Genomic DNA, 21,287 nt, shown 5'->3' with positions numbered 1-21,287 from the left:
TTCTGAAAGATAATGTCAACAATAACAGTAACACTGATTATCTCTGGGAGAGGACACTTGATGTGGTGGTGTGTGGAGCTGCCCTTCATCAGGCAGCAGGGTCTCTCAGGCTCCTGCTTGGAGCTGATTATTTGTGATAGGAACAGACCTACGTCCCAGGGAGTTTCTTTCTGATCGTGAAGAGTTCAGATATGAGGCATCATGTTCTGACGGTGAATGCATACAGTGATCATTTAATAGTGATCGCAGACATTTGTGAAGACAAAGCGGGGGAAGGCGCATTTTTGGCAGGTTAGGCACAGTTCGCCCAGAAGCAGGTTGGTCATGACTTTGCCTGGAAAGAGAGTTGTAAAGCCCCAGGGCATGTCTTTACTAGACCCTTCCATTAGACAAATAATGAATCACTATTTCCATTTTATAGATCAAGTCACTGCAGTCCAGAGAGGCCAGTGACGATCTTTGAGGCCACCCCAGTGGTGGGGATTCCAGCCCTGACCCCTTGACTCTCAGTGCAGGGCACCACCCACTGCCCCGCACTGCCCCCAGTGTATCACTTACAAGGTCATTCTTCCACTAAACACAAAGACAGACTCTCTCTTTGACTCCCTAATGTCCCTTACCTCCTCCTCCGCTGCCCCTCCCTGCTTCCCCTAAACGGTGTTTCAGCCTGGGCTGAAAGCGTAAGCCAGCCCAAATCGGATTCCATCTGAATTCAACATCTGGAACCAATTCAGCCAGCCCATTGCTGTGGACTGAGGTAGGGGAGGTTGCTTATTTAATTAGAGGCCAATCGGTCCACGCTTCTCCCTGATCCGCACAGAAGGAGCCTCCAGCCCGAGCAGTGAGGAGCATTCTATCCATGTGTCTGTGAGAATACCGCTGGCGTCGCTGGGCTCAGTCCTCTCCGCTGGCCTGCAGAGCCCGGCGTCTGGGGCCGAGCTGGAGAGGCCTGGGCTTGCCAGCTTATAGAGGAAGCTTCCGGTCACCGACACATGGCTGGTAGGGACTGGGAAGGTTGTTCGGGTCTCAGCCTACTGGCTGGTGAGCTCCTTGCGCTTCCCTTGCCTGAGTGTTGAAAAGCTGACGAATAGTGTTCCTGATTCCTGCTTTACCTCCCTTCTCACATACCAAACCGTTGCAGGCTCTGGACGGGTTCCAGGACACAGAGCCCCGCACATTGCTGTTCCCCTAGGCCCAGCCCAGTGCAGCGGAGCCCCCGTGGGGGCGGCTCACCAGGCCCAGATGGGAGGGCGTCTTCCTCCCAGTTCTCTCCAGGGGCTTCTCCCAGCACCCAGTTGATGGTGCCTCCGACCCAGTTTGTGAGCAGCCTGTGGGAAAACCGTGAGATTAGTCAGGGGATGTTACTACTGCAGGCTGGGTGGGAGGCCAGAAGCACCCTGGGATCAGGAATAAATGACCTTGGGTAGGAGGGACCGTCTGACTGCTGGGTTCACACCCACTCAGAAGGCTCCCAGCCTCCATCAGAAGAGAGAGAAGTGCGGGTGAGGTGAGTTAAGATGGATGAAGGATGGGAGGGAGGGGCATCAAAAGGGGAGCCGGAAGCCAAGCATCCTGGAGATGAGCCAGGAGACCATAACAGCCAGGAAGAGGGAGCACCGGGCCGCTTGGCCCCCCTGCAGCTGTGGAGAGGAGAGGCCAGCCTCACTTCCCCACACCTGCCCGCCCTGAAACTGGAACCCGGGTTCTAGGACTGCCAGCAGTCTGGCACGCTGGGCTGCTTTCTGAGACCGCAGGTGTTGCTGGGCCCGGAGGCAGGGCTGGGGTCTGCGTGTGGAATGAGAGAAGCATAGGATTTCAAGTTGGAAGAGCCCTGATAAAGCATCATCTTGCCTGTACCTGAGAACAGTGGTTTTCAAATTGGAGGTGCCCAGACCAGCAGCGCCTGCATCACACGGACTGGTTAGGAATGCAGCTACTCCGACTCTGCCCGGGCCTGGTGAATCGGAAACCCTGGGAGTGAGGCCGTCTGTTTGTAACAAGCCATCTAGGGCTCCTTGAAGATGGCCACATAAATGACTTCGGAGGCCTGGGGAAAAGTGAGCCTTTGCCCTCCACACCCCTGGGGCCCTGAGGGTTTCCAGAATGTCACCAAACTCATCAGGTTTTTAGGCCCAGAGAGCAATGAGAAGATGTGGCCACCTTTTTTGTTAAAGAGGAATCCCTGTTCATTTTCTCTCATAATGTTCCCTGGAGTCTGGAGGACCTCCTTGGAACTGACTTGCTTCACACGGGAGGAGTTCTAAATTAGTCCCCTGCTCTTTGAGGAACATTCTAGGAGTGAAGGATCGGTCCTACAAGGAGGGAGAGGCTGTAGGCTCAAAGGCAGAAACTGCAGCCAGGATGTGGGGGTGAGGGGTTGTGGTGCCTCCTCAGTGCAGTCTAGGAAGACTTACTTGTTACTACCTACTTACTACCAGAGGGAGAAACTTTAGAAGTAAACTAGAGGAGGGTATAGCTCAGTGGAAGAGTGCATGCTTAGCATGCAAGAGGTCCTGGGTTCATTCCCCAGTACTTCCATAATAAATAAATAAATTTTTTTAAAAAAAGGAAGAAGTGAACGGGGTTTTTCTCTAGTTTTCAGGAAGTGAGAACTTCCTGGTGCCCCTCCTCATTCACTCAAGACCTGGAAATAAGGAAGAGAAATGGCTTTCCTAGTAACTTCCCTGCTCATTCTCGACTCTCCTCCACCCCGGGTGATTTTAGACTCCATGCATTTTGTCAAGAACTTGACCCAGCTCTCATCCCCTGCCCTCTTGCCGAGTCCAGCCCACAGCAGACTTTCTTCCCCTGCTCTCATTCTCTCATTTCTCACTTGTTTCCATGACTCATCCCCAACTTTCTCACCTGTACACAGACTAAACCACAAAGCAACCAGAGGCATCAAGCAAAATGAGAAAGAAGGGAAGAAAGTACTGCTTATTAATCACTCCTTATTTCACTGAAACCTCATGCAACTCCGTGAAGCATATAGACCATTATCCTCAATTTATAGATTAGGTAGCTGGGGCTTAAAGAGATGAGGTAATTGCCCAGGGTCACGCAGCTACCAAGTGTCAGAGCTGGCTTTCAGATCCAGTTGTCCTGATGCTAAAGCCCGGAGTTTCCTTTCCACCACACTCCCTCCAGGAGCTAACTCACCCAGAGGAACAGCCCTTGAGGAGTTGAGTTGTTTTCAATTTTCAGAAAGATTTATAAATTCAAATGGGCTTCCCTTTGTCTCAAGATACTGTAAGTCCCATGTAGTTTTTGTAGCAGGAGCTAGGCTAGAGAACCCCATTCTCAGCATTTGTCTGTAGTGTGATCAGGACCTAGAGAGTGTGGGATAGATTCCATGGCCTTGCTCCAAGGAAGCTGCATGGAAGAGAAGACAAGAATTTTGGAAGCACAGGCTGAGGTCCCGGTTACTCTTGCCTCTGTTGCAGTGACAGCCCTCACGGGGAGACTACCTCGGCTGAAGACGCAGCCCAGGACGTGGCCGCAGAGCATCACACGAGCGATGATGGTACGGGGTCCTGCTAGGAGTCCGTGGGGCTGCTGGGGATGAAGCAGAACGAAGGGATTATGTCTCCTGTACTCCTGATGAACCTACCTGCCCAGCAGCCCCCCTGAAGACAGGCAGGGAGTCCTCCTGCCTCTCAACTTTCTTCTTTCCCTTTTCTTGGAGAGACAGCCCACCTTCTCAAATAGAATGGTCACTATTAAACCAGAGGTGACGAGCTGGACCTTCACCCTTCCCCCCTCTGCCCCCAACTCCCTGCTCCTTGTGTCATCTGGCTATCTCACCAGCAGAGTGTCGGTCTCTCGTCACAGCCCAGGCTCCTGCCAGGTAGCTGGAGACCAAAGTGCAGGAGAGCTCAGTTGAAAAACAGTGAGCCCGGGGAGTAGTGAAGCTGGGTGCCAAGAACCCAGCAGAAGCAAGCCAGAGGAGGGTGGGAATCAGGACGCAGAAACCACATGCTCTCACGCCTGCCGACTGGAAAAATTGACCCTTTCCAAAGCACAGACATGCGAGCGCTGCGCGGCCCGGTGGGGGTGCATGGAGAGCTGGAATGTGCAGCTGTCATCCATGGGCCTCGGCGGTGCCCATGATTTATTAAGGTCTGTCCGGCCAGCACATTCCCCCTCCTTCCAACAGTTCTGCACCTCCATTTCTGATCACTTGCACTCTGGATGTCTCAGCAGCTGACCGGGGGCGGGCCTCAGAATTTTCTGGGCACAAGAATGAAATGGCCCAGTCTGTGGCGCTTTCCCTGCTCCCTGCCTTGCTGGGAATTCTACAATTCTAGGCCACCTTTTAAAGGAGAAGGAAAAAAAAATATCGGGCCACTTATTTGGCTCCTGAGGTCAGATGGATCAATATGGTAATTAGTCACACTGCGGGAGGCGAGCAGATGAACTAGGGAAATTCGTATTTGGTTAGAGCCTACATGTGCCCAGCACAGCTAGAGGCTTTCTATGTGCCTCATCTCTTAATCCTTAGTGAAATAGATAGAGCTGCTATTTTATAGTTGAGAAAACTGAGGCCAGAGAGGTCCAGTGACATACCCGAGGCTGTACGGACCTGAAATTGGGATGTTTAGACAGGCCCTGGGTACTGAAGTCTGCATCCCTGCCCGTTGCGGTGCAGATGCACCAGCCCCGGCTGTCTTGTCCCACCAGCCCCGGCTATCTTGTCCCACCAGCCCCGGCTGTCTGGATGTAATCTTGTTTGCAAGCAGCCTTTCTCTCTACTGCTCAGAATATATCTGACTTTAACCTCAGTTTCCCGGTTTCTAGGAGTCTTCTTTTTGCTCTCTCACCTCTACCTGCAGCCCAGCACCAATAATGACAATGGTGACAATAATGACCATGGCTAACACATACATAGACTTAAGCTGGGCCCTCCCTGTTCTGAGCACTTTTACGAATTGTTATTTATTGACGTCTCATGCCAACTCCATGAAAAAAGCATTATTGTTATCCCCATTTTACAGATGAGGATATGAACTCTCACACAAAAGTAAAACTACATTACCTTTGCAAACCCCTTTTAAATTTTCAAGTCACTTGCATGTGCATTTTTCCATATAGTGTCCACAAAATATATTTCCGTATTTTGCTCCTCGGAAAGCTGATTGATTGGGCAAGTTATTTTTCTTTTTATAGAGACTAAAACCCATGTTCTAGTAGGGGGATTGGATACCATAAATAAGTTATTTAAAATACAATATAAGAGTTCTAAGTTAATGGAATTATTTTATAGTCAGAAAGGAAGTAATGCTTACAAATACAGCCTGGCAGGTTCGATGATAGGGGTTGGCATAAGAGCTATGGAAACACCAAGGAAATTAGTACAGGAAGCAGGTGATGTTTGAGTTGTGATTCAGTGTGTTCCATCAGGCAAGTGGGAAAGAGGCGGATTCCAGGTGGAGGGAACAGCATGAGCAAAGACAAGGAAGAGCATATGTGTCCTTTCAGGGAGCTACACCGTCTGCATGGGAATCTGCTTTATAGATCATTCATGACTTATTTTCACACTGGGTTGTCTTCCCCCCACTGCAAGTTCAGATAATTGAACTTTTCTGCCCAGTTTCCTGAGTCACTGAGTCCCAACAACATGTGTTTCCTTCTTTTCCACCCCTCTCAGAGTGTGAGCCCATCGAGGCCATTGCCAAGTTTGACTACGTGGGCCGGACAGCTCGAGAGCTGTCCTTCAAAAAGGGGGCATCCCTGCTGCTTTACCAGCGGGCTTCCGACGACTGGTGGGAAGGCCGGCACAACGGCATCGACGGACTCATCCCCCATCAGTACATCGTGGTCCAGGACACGTACGTTGGGTCCCCTGCACCTTTAGGGGTCCCTGGCTGCACTGTGGGAGTGAGACTTCATTTCTGGAGCCCAGGAGAATGAGGGAGAGCAACCCCTAGGGGGCGCCAACGCAGTCCTGAAGTTTCAGTTTCCTTGAAAGGTCCCCAGACTCGGTGGAGAATTGTTTTTTAACCTCTCCACTGCCAGTCGCATCTCCACCACCCTCCCCACCCCTTGTCATTTTAGAAACTTGCCAGCCAGCGCTCATCCACACTTAACACCTGATGAGTGATAATGAAGGCTTATTATTTGACCACCTGTATTGCCTTTCTGGAAAGATCAGGTTGGGAAAACATTTTGACTTCTCTTTCTTTTTTTAAAAACAACTATGCTCACCCCAACCTGCTGGGCCGCTAATGGCGCTTTCCTACTTGCAAATGAAAATGTTGAGCGCATTTTCTAGGAGAAGTCTAGCTTAAGCAGCCCTGTGGAAATAACCAGCTCATTTAACCCAGATGAGGTTGACCTGGGAAGAGATAGGGGAGAGGAAGGGAAAGGATGTCAGGGAACACAGGGAACATGGACTGGTCCCAGAAAGACTTCATCGCATTCATCAGTTGGTTCCCACGCTTTGAAGCGATGTCTCCCGGGCAAGAAGGCTTTTACCTGTGGCCCCCAAAACCTGCCTCCCTGCCACGTTGCCTGCCTCTGCCCCTGCCTCCCTCCCCTTGGATATGATGCTCTCTGTTTTTAGCCCTTCCCTTAATATCATTTCTTAAAGGTTGATATCCTGAATGAGTCTGCACCCTCCCAGCCTCTCCCCAGCTCGTTCTGCAGGGAGATCCTCCCTCTGTTGATAACATCGCATCCCTGGTGGCCATCTGTGTGTGGACAGGACCCTCCCAAATTTAGCATTATGACTTCACTGCGGGACCGAGAGAAGATGAATGGTGGGGGAGAAGGGGCTTTCTTTGTCATCAGTAGCCAGAGGGGCCAGGAGAGCAGTGGAGAGACGTGGGACCGGCTTGGATGCTCTTAAGCGGGGCTGGATGCCCTACGACAGAGTGTGGCGGTGTCCTGCCTCAACGCCGGCATCTCCAGAGCCACGGCAGAGCCGACTGTCCTCCCCCAGCCGTGCTCGGGACCTCAGCACATAAACCGCCACCTGGACCAGCTGCCTCCTCCTGCAGGAGGTGGCCCAGCACAGCTGCCCCAGGAAAGCAGCGAGGGGGTAAAAGGCAGATGCCTCGAATCCAGGTGTCCCCTAGCCCAGCTTTCCGGAGGAGCTGAGGATCCCGCAGAACTCAACAGGATTATTTATTTCTATTTAAACGCCCCTCCAAAGGCCTGTAGCTTTCCTCGCCTGCGCTCCCAGAGCTAGCCCAGCCAGGCGTTGCCGCTGCCTCCAAGCCATCGCGGGGTCGCGTTGTGTCGGGAGGGCCGTCTTGCCGATTTAACACTGCTTTTTGTGTTGTTGTTTCCCCTTCCTGCCTGCCTGCCTGCCCCTTCTCCCCCAGCGAGGACGGTGTCGTGGAGAGGTCCAGCCCCAAGTCTGAGATTGAGGTCATTTCTGAGCCACCTGAAGAAAAGGTGACAGCCAGAGCGGGGGCCAGCTGTCCCAGTGGGGGTCATGTAGCTGATATTTATCTTGCAAACATCAACAAGTAAGCTCTGCTTTTCATTTTCTGCTCCCCTGAATGACTCGCAACACCCAGCCTCACCCTCTGGCCTAACCGTCCCCCCCAATTCCTGTACTGCACGTAGGACCCCCGGCCCCACCTCGACCCAACATCTTGCATGTGCTCGTGGCTGCTGCAAGGCGGACAGGGCCGAGGAAACATCCAGAGGCCTCGTCGGCAGGCCCAGGGGTCCGGCCAGTGGCAGTCACACTGAGGACGGGTGTGCCTCTCTCTCCCCACAGCGTCTGTCCGCTCAGACCTTCCAGGCCATCTGACTGCTAAAATTTTGGCCAGTAACTTCGTGCAACTTGGTTCTGTACTGTTTCTCAAAGGTGCCTTCTTTTTTCCAATTTGGACTCAAATAATAGTCTTTGATGTTTTCCTTGGCCCTTGTCTGTCCGAAGATCTAAAGTCTCATGTGTCTTCTACCAGGCTTGTGTTACCCAAGACGGTTTATGTAGATATCACATGTCTCTTTCTCCTTCATCCTGCCTTCGCTCCCACGGAGGAAAGGAGCCCACTGCTCCCTCCAGGAAAGCTTTGTCCTGAGCTCTCTATTCATTGTCTAACCCCCAGCTCCCCTTCCCCCTGCCCTTTCACACCAGTAGAAATAATTTGCCATTTTTCCCCCATTGCTTTAGCCCTGTGTATTATCCTTCCCTATCAGTCCCTTTGCAGATTCCCACTTGTGTCCAGCAGGCTCATAGCTCTGCCCCCTAGCTTTCATTGTGGCTATTAGCAACATCCTGGGGTTTTAACTCCACCCACACCCGATCTGGCCGTCTAGAGGGATTCCACGCCTGTGTGCTGCTGCCTCCCCTAGAGACATTCAGGTTATTGGAGAACTAATCTCATCTCAAGGGGCCAGACACCAAGTCCCAAAGCCTACAGACCTCTTTCCGCCAGACCCCGAAACCTGGCCCAGAGCCAGCAGGATGACAAGCCCCAGGGCGCTCCTGATGAATATGGATTGGAGATGATGTACAGTTTTTATTCCCCTCTGGCTTTGGAGGAATGAAATGATTTGCACACTGAAAACCTGTTAACCATAGCCTCTGGACACTGAAACTGGAAGGAGAATAAAAGATGCTTGTTGTTTTGAAACTGCACCAGGTCGCCCAGATCTCTTGGCTTTTTTCCAACCAGACGGTAGCAGGGGGAGTGGTTGGGGCACGTGGCTCTTTTCCATCTCTTTCACCCTCTAGATAGTAAAGTCGCCCATTCAGCTCACTTAGTCACTGTAGTTATAATTTAAGTCAGACTGGTTAAAAAAAATAAATAAAAGACTGAGAATTTTAGTCATTTCCCTCCAGCATAGTGCCCTGTTGGGAGGGCAAGCTAGTAAAAAGTTAACTGTGGGCTAATCACATTTTCTTCCTTACTTAGAAGTCTACATCAATTATAAGCCTATAATCAGAAGGTGGTAAGCCTGTAATTAACCCAGAAACCAAGGTGGGGTCGGTGAAGGGAGAGGTAGATGATTAGTTAGGTACACATTTTTAAGCCATCTTATATTTGTTGCCAGTTGTAGAGTAATAGCTGGAATAGTCAGAAGATGAACATCTGGTGGAAAGTCAGGGTGGTTCCCGTGAACTCCCTGCTCCGTGGAATCAGGATGAGGTCTTGCAGGACACGTTCTGCCTGGACGCCGGCAGGTCGGTGGGTGAGCGGCAGCCCCTGGGCATGTTCTGCCCTTAGGACTGACCCTGCCTTCCAGCCGTGCCTCCAGCCCACACAGCACTCCTCCCAAGCTCCTTCTCTTTCCTGAGTGCCCCCCAGGTTCTGTCTCACCCCTGGACCTCCTCATCTGCTGTCTCCTCACCTGGTCAACTCCTGTCCCTTCAAGACTCAATCCGAAGATGTGCCTCTTCGGGTAAAGCCTTCCTGACACCCCTGAGTGCCTCAGGGCTGCATTAGGCGCCCTTGAATTCCGAAAGCAGCCTCAGGACTCAAGCTGCACTTGGATCCCTACCAGGCTGAGCTCCTTGAAACCAGGAACTCTTGTCTTCCTGCCTCCACATCCCCGGGGCCTGGCCCCTAACAGCCACTCCATAAATCTGCCTCCTCAGCAGTTTTGCCTTGGTGAGTCAGCCCTCCTCAAGTGGAAAAAGGAAATCGGCAAAGAGTTATTAGGGTGTGGCGCTTCAATTCAGTTCCATGCATTTATTGAGCACCTGTTGTTGTGCCAAGTACCTGTGCTGGTTCTTCAGAGAGGAATAAGATGACTCCTGACCTCGGAGCTCACAGTCTGGCAAGGTGAATACCATATAGACAGGGGACTAATAAGTAGTGCCATTGATGTCCTGTAGGGACGGACGGGGGAGTGATCGAGTCTGCCTGCTGATGAGGGTGGGTGCTGAGGAAGAATTTGCAGAGGAAGAGAAGTCACTCTAGCTGGGTCTTGTAAGACTCTGAGAACATCCTTTATCCATGCGAGAATGGCTGACACCCAAGACTAAAGCCATGGAGCAGGCAGCCTCACCGAGTGGCTACTATGCGTCAGATGCCAAACCTGGTCCCAGGGATGTATACAGAGGAAGACCTTCCCAGGGAACCAGGACCAGGACTGGCTTAGAAACCTGGCCCTGCTACTAGGATGAGCTCCCAATCTTCAGGTCCTACCCCTTTCCTTCTTCTGTCCTCAGCTCCCGCCTCAGCCTCAGTGGACCGTAGTAGATTCGAGATCAGAGCTGCCCAGCTGCACTCCCAAACCAGAAGTTTCATTGCCTCTTAGATTAGGTCCTTTAGAATCTGATTACAAGAGAGAATGAAATTATTCTGCAGTGGGCAACACCCATACGGATAAGACTCTGCCAAACCATTTCATCTGAGAGCCATAATGGTCTGAAATAAACTGTCCCAGAGCCAGGGTTCAGCCCATGCTGGGTGGCATGGGGTCACAAGATGTATTTCCACCCCAGGAAATGCACAAATTTGGCCCTCACGTTGCAGCATTGCAGCCTCTTGAAAAATACTCTGTTCCATGTCTGCAGCATAAGTGATAAACAGCTTCTTGCCAAAGTCCAAAATAATTCCAGTTTTGTAAGTGGACTAGGAAACATGCTTAAACTTTGGGAAAGTCAACTCTCCTCTTACCAGCAATTCCCTGCCTCCTTGGCAACGGTGAGAATTTTTCTCCTACCTGGGGCCTGGTTGCTGTTCAAAGCAGGCAATAAGGGTGCCTTTCCGTGAATCTGTCTCCTGTTAGAAACTTTTGCTTAACCAGACGTTTTTCCTGACAGCACCTTACATCTTGAGACCTCAAAGCCCACGACCACCAAGTAAGTATGCATTTCTCTTTTGTCCAGGTCGGGGGTGGCAGGTGGGCAGAGACTTGGAGAAAACACGGGCAGGTGAAACAGGAGGGAACGTGCCCTGTGTCCTCTCCTTGCAGAAGCCCCTGGGTGCCACCATCTGTCCCTCTCACTCGTCCTAGCTTCCTCGGAGCCAAGGCTGCCTGATCATACTGCCCTTTCTGTTTGTCATTAAAGGCAAAGGAAGCGGCCGGAATCTGGGAGCATCCGGAAAACGTTTCGGAGCGACAGCCATGGGCTGAGCAGTTCCCTGACTGATTCCGCCTCCCCGGGGGTGGGGGCTGGCTGCCGCCCATCTTCCCAGCCCATCATGAGCCAGAGCCTCCCCAAGGAAGGGCCAGATAAGTGTTCCATCAGTGGGCACGGAAGCCTCAACTCCATCAGCCGCCACTCCTCCCTGAAGAACCGGCTAGACAGTCCCCAGATCCGGAAGACGGTGACAGCAGGGAGGTCAAAAAGCTTCAATAACCACCGGCCCATGGACCCCGAGGTCATTGCACAGGTAACTGGGGGCTCTTGGATGAACAGCTCCAATGAGTCTACACTGGTCACAACTGCTTAGTGCAGCCCATGCTAATTGTGACAGGACTTGAAACAGAACGGTGCTTTGTACATTATCCAACGATTTCAGGGACTGATGGACATCTAGACCTGGTAAGACAGCTTTCCAAGAAATCTGTTGATCCCTCTCTCCCCAAGAAGAACTTAGACAGAATAAAAGAATACAGGCTTCTTGCTCATGTACGGACTATTTGCAGGGCTGCTGTCGTTTTGGAAGCCAGTAGTTACAGATAGCATATTTTTGATAGAATCCATTCAGCCTGAGTTTCAGGTCTTGAGACCCTGGTAGGCTTCAGTGAAGCTGCCCAAGTGGTGAGGCTCAGCGGTAGTTCTGGCCGCACTTCCATATCACTGTGCCAGTCCCATCATCCCCGAGGCTAAGCTCTGGGGCCTAGTGATCGACCAGTGATCAGTCTGCTCCTGGTCTTGAAGGCCCCAAATTACTCTGCCCCCCGGGGCTTGGGTACCAGAAGGGTTTCCAGCCCAAGTCTCCAGAGGCAGTGGAGCTGAGTATCCTGGTTACAGGATCTTCCTTTGGTGTATGCACCACACTGACAAGTCTCTATTTTCCATGAAACATTAGAGATCCAACCCCACCTCTAAAAATCCGACTTCCGGGGCCACTCCAAGCAGTTCACTCAGACGTCTCTCCCAACTCTATAATTTTCATTAGACCAGGTAGGAACCAAGGGCTCACTGTTACCCTTTCATGTCTCAACCGAGTTGAGATGATCCTTACCCCAGCTTGGAGGGGGCAATAGAGGCTGGGTGTGGTCTCTATTGGCTTAATTGTGGTGCTCTGCTTAGGGAAGGTGAACCTGGCAAGCACAGTATTAAGCTACGGGCCTGAGATGTCTTGCTTTGCTGGCCTTCTGTTGCTGTGCCTCTCCTTAAGCTCTTGGCTGCAATCTGCCTGACACCACGGGAATCCTCCCAGCTCCCTCTTTGGCCCGGTGTTCATAGGAATGTCAGAACAGGTACACAGCGGGGACAGACTCCAGCTGCAGAGCAGGACTGAGGAAGGAGATGGAGTTCTTCCTGAGCATTTTTAAGGTTTGAGAGCATCAGAGAGATGAGTGAAATTGAACCCCTGTCAGCAGAGAGCATGGATCACCCTGTAAGACAAAGAAGCCTTAACCAGGGGCCTTTGCTTGAAACACGCAGTCTTTCAATGTGAGTTTAATCCCAAGAGAGGAATCCTGTGGTAGCTTTGGGGGCGCCAGACAAAGTGAGTGGGGAGGTGGGGAAGGGGCTGGGAGGTCTCCCTGGGAGGCCGCTGGCTGCATACAAAGGGTCTTTGGTTCTGCCTTGAGCCCCTGAGCTAGGACTGCTGTTCCTAAGCTATGGCGTGTTCCATTGTGACTCGCAGGAGATTCACCTTTGTGGGCTCTGGCTCCCTCTCTTGGTCACTCCTTGGCCCCCTCTCGTGGTGATGGGTAGAAGGAAATGGCTTCATCAAGATGGGCACTCGGATGGGGTGGGGTGGGGGCCAGCATCCTGATGAATCCTCAGGGCCAAGACTCCTGAACCTTCCCTCAACCCCTGAGGAGGAAGGACTAACCCTCTTAACCTTTCTTAACCTTTGGCCTTGAAGTCCAAAATAATAAAATTCATATTTCACCTCTACTACTTTAAAAAAAAAGTTTATTATGTACAGTTTCAAGCATATACAGAAGTAGAGAGAATTGGGTAATGGATCCCACGTCCTCATGACCAAACTCCTGATCACGCCAAGTCCATCCACCTTTCCTCTCCCCACTGGACTACATGTCATCTCGTCCAAAAACACATCAGTGCACATATCTAAACCCTGAGGACACTATTTCAAAAACATCTCAACCACTCTATGTAAAGTGGAGGGGTTAAAAAAAAAAAAAACCTCATGATGATGAAAATCCCTTTGTCTTCCGTCTCTCACGTTCCGAACATCCACATGTTCAAGAATTTGGGCCTAATCAACACATCTGGCATCTCCTTACTGTTGGCTTCTTCATGATTTGGCCCATGTTGTTGAAGTAGGACCCCGGGGGACTTCTCGCTGCCTGTGCCTCACTTCCTCCTTCCTCCCATTTCGCAGGACATCGAGGCGACTATGAACTCCGCCCTGAACGAGCTGCGGGAGCTCGAGCGGCAGAGCAGCGTCAAACACACCCCGGACGTGGTCCTGGACACCTTGGAGCCCCTCAAGACGTCCCCTGTGGTGGCCCCCACGTCGGAGCCCTCCAGCCCCCTGCACACCCAGCTCCTCAAGGACCCCGAGCCCGCCTTCCAGCGCAGTGCCAGCACTGCTGGGGACATCGCCTGCGCCTTCCGGCCTGTTAAGTCCGTCAAGGTGGCGGCCCCGGTCAAGCCACCAGCCACGCGGCCCAAGCCCACTGTCTTCCCCAAAACCAATGCCACTAGCCCCGGCGTCAACTCCTCAGCCTCCCCACAGTCCACTGACAAGTCTTGTACTGTCTGAGGGATGTAATTTAATTGTTCTTGACAAGGGGACTGGAGGGACTGACTGTTATTAAAATCTTCCTATTTAACTAGCTTGGGGACTTCGGTTGAAAATTAGATTCTAAGTTGTTCTTGCAGGAATTAGCCTTCCCATCACCCAAAACCTTGAGAATGAAGCCCTCGTTATCGCCCTGCCCTTCCCCTCCCTTCCCCCAGCCCCCTGCCCCCCACCCCCTCATTGTCGTAATCCAGCCAGCTACAGTACATACTGTTCTTAGGCTAGCCGGAGATAGGTTTTTCCATTATCAGGTCACTGTGAAATCTGGCAAGGCAAGTCATGGGGCCGTGGCTGAAGCCTCAGTCCCGCAGACACAGGGGAAGCCTGCCCAGATGGTTGGCTGCCGACAGCCAGCTCTCAGTGGCATCTTGTTTTGGGTACTGATTACAGAGAATCATACACAGTCCATTCTCCATTTTATACACACACACACACATACATACATACACACGTAAGTTTTTCTAGTCTCTGGCATGTGTAGCCTCTCCTGGTCCTAGATAGACCAGTCTCTTTGTAAGTTATTGTGGCAGTTCACACAGGAGCCACCAGAGGTCTCTGTTTCCGTTACAAATCTTGTTCCGTCTGGGCGGAGAGCCTAGCCTTGGACATCTCTCCACCACGTGACATTTAACAGGACGGGACTCAATCCTGTAATGTGTTGGGGGTTGGGGGCTTTGTCTTCTTTCTATTGGTGTGAATTGGTCATTGGTGTTTGCTTTTGCCCTCCTCCATCCTCTAGAACTACACCCCGATCTTACGGAACTTTGAAAGTTTTTCTGAATGTATAGACGTTTCTCGGGTTCCTATCTTTGTCTCTGATGGACCATTTTCCATTTAAGACATTTTCCTGTATAAGACAGTTTTATAGTCGGTTCCTTTTAGAGTAAAGAGTCTTAAGAGAGTTTTATTGTGTTTATGGCAGGTTTGGAAAAGGTAAGAAATGGGTGCTCTTCCTCCCACTTTTTTGGGTACTTAAGGCAAAATTCATTATCCTATCGAAAATTAAATTCATCTTTGCTAACCCTAAAATTCTTCCCAAATGGAAATTGATTCCAGGTTTGTCCCGCAGTTGGGTTAATCTACAAGGTCTCTCTTCCCGGACCAACGGGGGCTTAGGGAGCCCTAGTTAGATAAAGGGAGACGCTGCCCCTTAAAACTGGTTTTCATTTATCCAGACAAGGACAACTAATAGAACTTTGGCCCCAGGTGCTCTAAAGTCTTTCTAAGGCCTGAACCTAAGAAAATAAAAAATTGGATACTGAATATTTTGGCCTTCCTTTGGCCTTTTTTTCTGGTTCACCTCCACAAAGCAAAAATGATACCCTAGTCTGCTTTAATAATTCACTCTCAATCTGGTGTCCGTGGCCCCAGCTCCCCTGGCACCATGCTGTCCCAGGAGTACCCCGCTGGGTACAGTCACACCCCAGGCTCACGGGTCTCAGACAACTACTTGAGTTAAAACTGAAACCTATTCCTCTTCCCTGTTTTCTGGTTTTAAAGCTATGCTTTTGGCCTTATTTTCCACAGTTCAGGAGAGAGAGTTGGTTGCCATTCCGATAGGAAAATCTGTGTTTTCTTATCTTTGGCCGAGAAGATCCTTTTTGGTCCAACATTCTGAAGTCGGTAGTTGGCTCTGGGGAATGGTAGGATTTCCCTCACTCTGTGTGAGGGAAATGGGGGGCTTTATGGATCATCACCAACCAGAAGGGCAGCCCGCAACACCAGGAAAACCATCCCAAGAGCTGGAAGGGAGAGAGGAAGAGCTTCAGTGAGTGAGGCCACCTGTGAGGGGCGACCCGCAGTCTTCTGAATTCTTGGCTTTTGTTGCTCTGTTTAGTGGCCTGTCCTTGTGTGTCCCCTGGACTTCCACAGGTCCCGAGCCAGCGGGGGCTTTCATCCCCAAGGATCTGTTTCCTCGCTGAAAATGAAGCCCCACCCTTCACTTTACATTCCTTTTGATCCGACTGGTCCAGATTGGTGCCCATACCTGCCCTTCTCCCTTCCCTCCAGCACATCCTTCTCTAGGAAGGTAAAGGCAGACCTTCCTTAACGACAGCACCTGGGGCCTGTTGTGCTGCTTCTGCCTCATTTCTCTTCCAGCCCTGTACCTGACTTGCGTTCACCGTCCCCTCGGGCAGTGTCCGTCTGCTGATTGGCATCATGAACTGGACAGTGTGTGAGTGGTCACCTGCTCCCCCGCCCCGCGCTGGGAGCTGAGCTGTCTTCCCCTCTCTGGTGCTCCTGACACCTGTGAGACGGTCCTGTCGAGAGGACGAGGAACCCTCGGAGGAGAGTTCTTCTCGGCAGAGCTCATTGCAATCAACTGGAATCGAGGTTGCACACTGTGATTTTTACACCGAGAAGCCAAACAGAGCTGGCCACCCAGGGCCTAGGGAGACCAGTCTTCCTCAGAGATGTCTGCCTAAACCAGCATGATGCTTCAGAGAGCCCCACTCTGCCTCCTCTTCCTGGTGTGGACTCAGATGGGTCAGTCACTGGGCGGCAGAGGTGGGGTGGGGCTCCCAGCATCCCAGTTTGGAAAAAAGAGGAGTTTGCAGCCAGCAGCCTGTAAACTGGAAACACTGGTCTCAGCCAACCTCCTCAGGGCGCCCTGGTTTTCTCCCCAAAGAGATGAGCAGAGCCGACGCCAGCAATGGGATGAACAGGCCCCTGGAAGGGCTGGTGTACATGAACTTCACGCTCAGAAGAGAAGTTAGGTCTTCCAGGCAATTGCAATGTTATGGCGTCTGACTTGTATGTCACGTCTGTGTAAAACGGTATATTCTTTAAAAATAGTGTTGATAACTGGAATATTGTATGTATGCTTGGCGATGCTTTGTGTGAACCTAAGACTGTCACTCAACAGATGTTGGATTGGGGAAAATCCAAAGCACAACTTCGAAATAAAATACGTTTTTAGGTTTCGATGCTGCAGTTTATATCCCTTCTCCAACGCCCTGAAATCTCCAATCCAGGAGTCCCACTGCCCAGGAGGGATTTTGATTCGTCTGTGGTCACGGAGCCCTGCCTGGCAACAGAAGGAGAGATGGGGTGACCTGAGGAGCCAACCATCTTCTTTCTCCCCCAGCAAGATGCGGCAGAGTGTATTTAGAACGTGGATTCTTCCCCCCCAGCATTTCCATTTAGCCCATGTGTGGAACCTAAGCCTCCCAGCTCACCACTGGGCGGCCTGTTGCCATGAGAACCATGTCCTTCAGAATCTGCCTGCCCTGTTTTCAGTGAGGACTGGTGTCATTTCTGTCTCTAGTCAGATTTCCCCACTTGCTGGAGTGGAGCCCACGAAGTCGCTGGGAAGCTTTGCCAGCCACAGCCAAGGGTAACTGAAGGTTTGATTTCTTCCGCAACTAAAGCCCTGGGTCATTCTGCCCTTGGCAGCCCCCTACCTCTGGGAGGGCAGCTGACCTGTGTGTTTGTGCTGCTGGTGTTGAGTACGGGGGTGGGGAGGGGATGGACAGGGACTGCCTTCTCTCCTTTAGATTTTTGTTTTTAATTTTTTGGGGGGTGGAGGGTAATTTCATTTATTTATTTTATTTATTTCTTAATGGAGGGACTGGGGATTGAACTCAGGACCTTGTGCATGCTAAGCAGGCACTCTACCACTGAGCTGTACAGTCCCCCATCTCCTTTAGATTTTGATTCTGGCAGATCATAAGTTCCAGGGTGAAGTTATTCAAAGGTAATCATTTGAAATGCATCCTAGGGCCCACACTTACATTTAGTGGGCTTATTCTAATCCCAGAGGCCCCCGGGCGTGGATCACATCTCATACCCAAGGGAGTACCCAGTGTTCGATGGAAATGCAAGGAATTCTACCCCTAGCCTTTGAACAGACACGCTGCCTCCTCTCCTAGGTTTGGCATTGCCATCTGTTATTTGTGCGTTTTGTATTCAGCTCTCTGGCGCCCTGCCAACCTGTTGTCTCCTCCCTCACGTTAATGGCAGAGCTCCTCTCTGATCTCTTGCCGGGTGCTTGGTCTTGGATAAGTCAGAGCTGAGGCTGTAACGCTACCCTATGCCGTGGATGAGGGTAGTTGACGAGCTGTGAGATGGAGCTAGTGCTTTAGCTTTAGCTGTGAGCAGAGGACCCACGCACCTTTTCTGGGCATCCGAAGGCAAAGGCGGGCTCTTCTTTTTGGGTCCTCTCTCCTCATGTATCTGATGGGAGCTTGCTGGAAACAAGTGACAATGAACACAGTCAAACAGAGATCCCTTCAATCCAGATAGAAACCAAAAGAGGAGACCGGGTGGGTCTGAATTTAGGAAGCAGTCTTTATGTTTATCTAACCTAATGTTTATACCCATAGGCATGTGAAGTTTCCTTTTACTCAGTTAGAAACCCTTGCATGTTGCATATGCCAGTCAATTAAACTTCATTGTCTGTCAAGCTCTGTCATACAATATTGAACCGGAGAAACAGATAACAGAGCTTTCTAGTTTCAGGAAGAACAGCTAAATAAACAAAATAAATGCTACTCTAAAAATGAAATGATGTAATAAGACAGTGAGTGCCTGGGGGAAGGATTAGGACAGGTAGGTCAAGAATTCTGCTTGGCCTGGAAAGGTTGAGACGACTATTCGACAGCCAAGTGGAAATATCAAACTCTTGGATATATGAAGATAGAGTTTTAGGGACAGAACATACCTGAAAATGGGAGCTATTCCATTAGAGATGTATTCAAACTGCGAGAGTCCTGGGAAGAATATATAAATGTAAAAAAGAGAAGGTCCTGACAATTAGGAATCCTGCAGCGAAGGAGGAGCCAGCAAAGAAGTCAGAGGGAGTGAGCGACAGAGATAGGTGGCTGAGAGAGCACAGGGTCACAGAAACCCAGAGAAGAAGATGTTTCCACAAAGAGGGTCAGCTGTTAAACGCCTGTGGGGTAAGATGAGGCCAGAAAGGTAACTGGACAGCAACACTTTCAGGAGAGGGGAGATGAGCTGATTGGAGTGGGTGGGGCAGCACACAGGAAGGAAAGGGGCAAACCCTTGGCAGCTCATTCAAAGGCTTCTTTTTTTTAATTGAAGCACAGTCAGTTACAGTGTGTCAGTTTCTGGTGTACGGTACAGTGTACTTATATTCATTTTCATACTCAAAAGTCTGCTTTCAGTGATGAGCATCAAAAGGGGTCCAGGGCCCAGGGCCCAGGTTTTGTTTTCAAAATGGACAATGTCAAGGCACATTTGCCCAAGGGCAGGACCCAGTAGGATGAGAAGGACTATGCAGAAGAGGGTAAATTACAGAGCACACGAGTGGAGGGGCCGGCCGGAGCCCAAGAGGCGCTTCCTCCAGTCTCATGGGAAGGGAGGCAGGCAGCGGATGTGGGGTAAGAAGATGAGGAGTTCCCTTTTGATCAGTTCTTTGTGATCAAACTTCTTTGTGACGCCGAAGGCACAGCCTTTAGCCAAGAGCGTGGGAGTAAGAGATTTGAAGAATGAAGAGAATGAGTGAAATACATTTCCATACCAAGAAAGCCAGACAAGTGGCTTGCTGCCTCGCCCACGGCATCTTTTCCCACTGCCCGGGGGGTCGTGCCAGGTAGGGACACAGCCTTATCCCTCCTTCCCCACCAAAGCTCCTGGCCAGAGATGACTGGTGCAGGGGGTGAGGAGCGGGGCTCTGAGAGCTCACCACTCAGCCCTTCAGAAATGCCCAGCGTGGTGAGTACGTGCTGCCCACCTCCCACACACCCACTGGCCCTCGTCCTTTCTCTGCTCCTTTAAGGCACTGGACAGGTGAAGCGGCTGTGACAAGCAGGCCCAAGCCACATAGGGGCAGAAAAGGTAGCTAGGATTGATTCTGGGCCTCCCAGGTTGCAGGCACTGCATCTCGTTTGGTTTTCACACCAAATCGATGAGAATGTTTGAGTGACTTGCTCAAGGCACTTGCTCAAGGCGTCAGGACTCTAAACCTCTCTGATTGCATCGCCCTGCCCTTCCTCCGACACCACTCGGCCTCCCTCTGGAGAAGGCAAACGTGAGCTTTCTCCCTGAGAGCAGCCATCAAAGACCTCCCCACCCGCCCCATCCCCACCTCTGGCCCTTGTCCTACCTGTGAATTGCCACTTCTGTTTCTAGGACTCCTCAGAGCTACTCAGGAAGTTGTGGTGGCGCCTCTCACGGACTTCCTCCTCCCTGCAGGAGCGAGCGCGGCTCCTGCGCCTCCTCAGTGAGACAGTGGCCGTGCTGCCCAGCTGGGACTGGCAGCGGCGCAAAACCACAGGCCAGACATCCATTCATCTTGTCCACACGGAGGCCGTGACCTCACAGAGGGTGTCCAGCCAGGCGTGACCTGTCACCGCACACCAGCTCACCGCCCGCCTCTCCCCTCTTCTCAAGCCCTGCCTTGTGTGGTACCCTGACCTGCTCATTCTCTTCTCCTCCCCCTGTGCCTCTGCGTGTGTTCCCACGGCACAGAATGCCTTAATTCTGACTCCCTCTTTTCCTCTGAACCCTCCTCCCTCCAAAATCTGATCAAGCATCCTTCCTTCTGGCAAGCCCTTCGGGATCATCAGCCATCCCCACTCCCTGCTGTCCCCCAGGTTCACAAAATCATCACCTGCTGAAGCATATATCTCCCAGCGCTCGCCATGCTGTCCCGAACACCGGCTCCTGGGGAGGTGACTGCGTCTCCCCTTGGTGTCCTCATTACACAGTGCCTGCTTCCTCGGAGGTGCTGGACACACAGTCATTGCATTTGAGGGTGCTTAAGACCCTGGGAAAAAGAGATTGGGCTTGCTCTGGGAGAGCAGAGGAGGGGTGCCAGTGAGGACCGAGCAGGTTCATCGGGGGGAATGCGTAGAGCTTGCGTGATGGGCTGTGTTAGGTGGCAGATCTCAGTGGCTTAACAACTGCAGAGCTCGATTTCTCACTAAAGCTACAGATCCCTTGTGGGCCAGCAGGGGGCCTCTGCCCGGCAGTCACTCAGGGACCCAGACTGAAAGGGCAGTCACCAAGTCAAACAGAATCACACTGTCTGTCAGAGGAGGGGTGTGGCGTGGCGGGAAGCAGGGTGCCTTGCATCAGCAATTACCTGCTTTGGTTAAGAAATCACACGATTAAGAATCGGAGGGTATTAAGGAAGTGCAGTTGTACCATATGCTGGGCAGGGGGTAGGCTGGGAATCCTGGGTGCAGAGCAGGAGGAGCTGAGGGACGTTCCTCATGGTCCTGCTGCGGGAGACAGCAGGGCAGCACCTCTGGGTGGCGAGCCCAGCAGCTCTGGCTGCTGGAGGGGGCGTGGCCTATCAGCCAGTGTCTCTGTGTGAGCACGAGGCAGGCGGTTCTCAGCAGGGCTCCCTCTCTGGTGTCACTGTGCTAGGGGTGGGGCTGTCAGAGGAAGCCACCAGGTGTGGCCCTGGGAAAGTCCCTCCAACTTTCTATTGAAACGTGGAATTTCCTAGCTTTA

General features: G+C 51.5%; 1 protein-coding gene and 1 long non-coding RNA gene across 9 annotated transcripts in view; one reads left to right on the top strand and one right to left on the bottom strand.

Annotated features, from left to right (window-relative positions):
* Positions 1–16,786, top strand: part of SRGAP2 (SLIT-ROBO Rho GTPase activating protein 2) — a 233,911-nt gene extending 217,125 nt beyond the window's left edge. For 2 of the 7 annotated variants that reach the window (XM_072948339.1, XM_072948338.1), the window contains exons 19-24: positions 3,444–3,523; positions 5,648–5,828; positions 7,326–7,472; positions 10,730–10,768; positions 10,979–11,303; positions 13,440–16,786. In XM_072948339.1, coding sequence (XP_072804440.1) covers positions 3,444–3,523; positions 5,648–5,828; positions 7,326–7,472; positions 10,730–10,768; positions 10,979–11,303; positions 13,440–13,823 — 1,156 coding nt within the window. In that variant the 3' untranslated portion in view covers positions 13,824–16,786. Of the gene's footprint in view, positions 1–3,443; positions 3,524–5,647; positions 5,829–7,325; positions 7,473–7,572; positions 8,597–10,729; positions 10,769–10,978; positions 11,304–11,945; positions 12,041–13,439 lie in introns of those variants that run through there. The other 5 variants (XM_072948340.1, XM_006215468.4, XM_072948341.1 and 2 more) reach the window with 4 other exon arrangements.
* LOC140688690 (uncharacterized) lies at positions 16,772–21,088 on the bottom strand. Of its 2 annotated transcripts, none has more exons than XR_012063414.1 (5): positions 20,914–21,088; positions 20,440–20,595; positions 19,933–20,172; positions 17,977–18,052; positions 16,772–16,890 (listed from the first exon to the last, which is right to left on the bottom strand). It is a non-coding gene; the product is annotated as an uncharacterized lncRNA (long non-coding RNA). The 2 variants fall into 2 exon arrangements; XR_012063415.1 differs by having other exon boundaries at positions 20,976–21,088.
* Positions 21,089–21,287: the final 199 nt, after the last annotated feature.

This window comes from Vicugna pacos, chromosome 23 (genome assembly GCF_048564905.1).
Source record: "Vicugna pacos chromosome 23, VicPac4, whole genome shotgun sequence".
NCBI lineage: Eukaryota > Metazoa > Chordata > Mammalia > Artiodactyla > Camelidae > Vicugna > Vicugna pacos.
The sequence above is the reverse complement of the archived record's forward strand: the minus strand, read 5'-3'. Positions and strand labels throughout refer to the sequence as shown.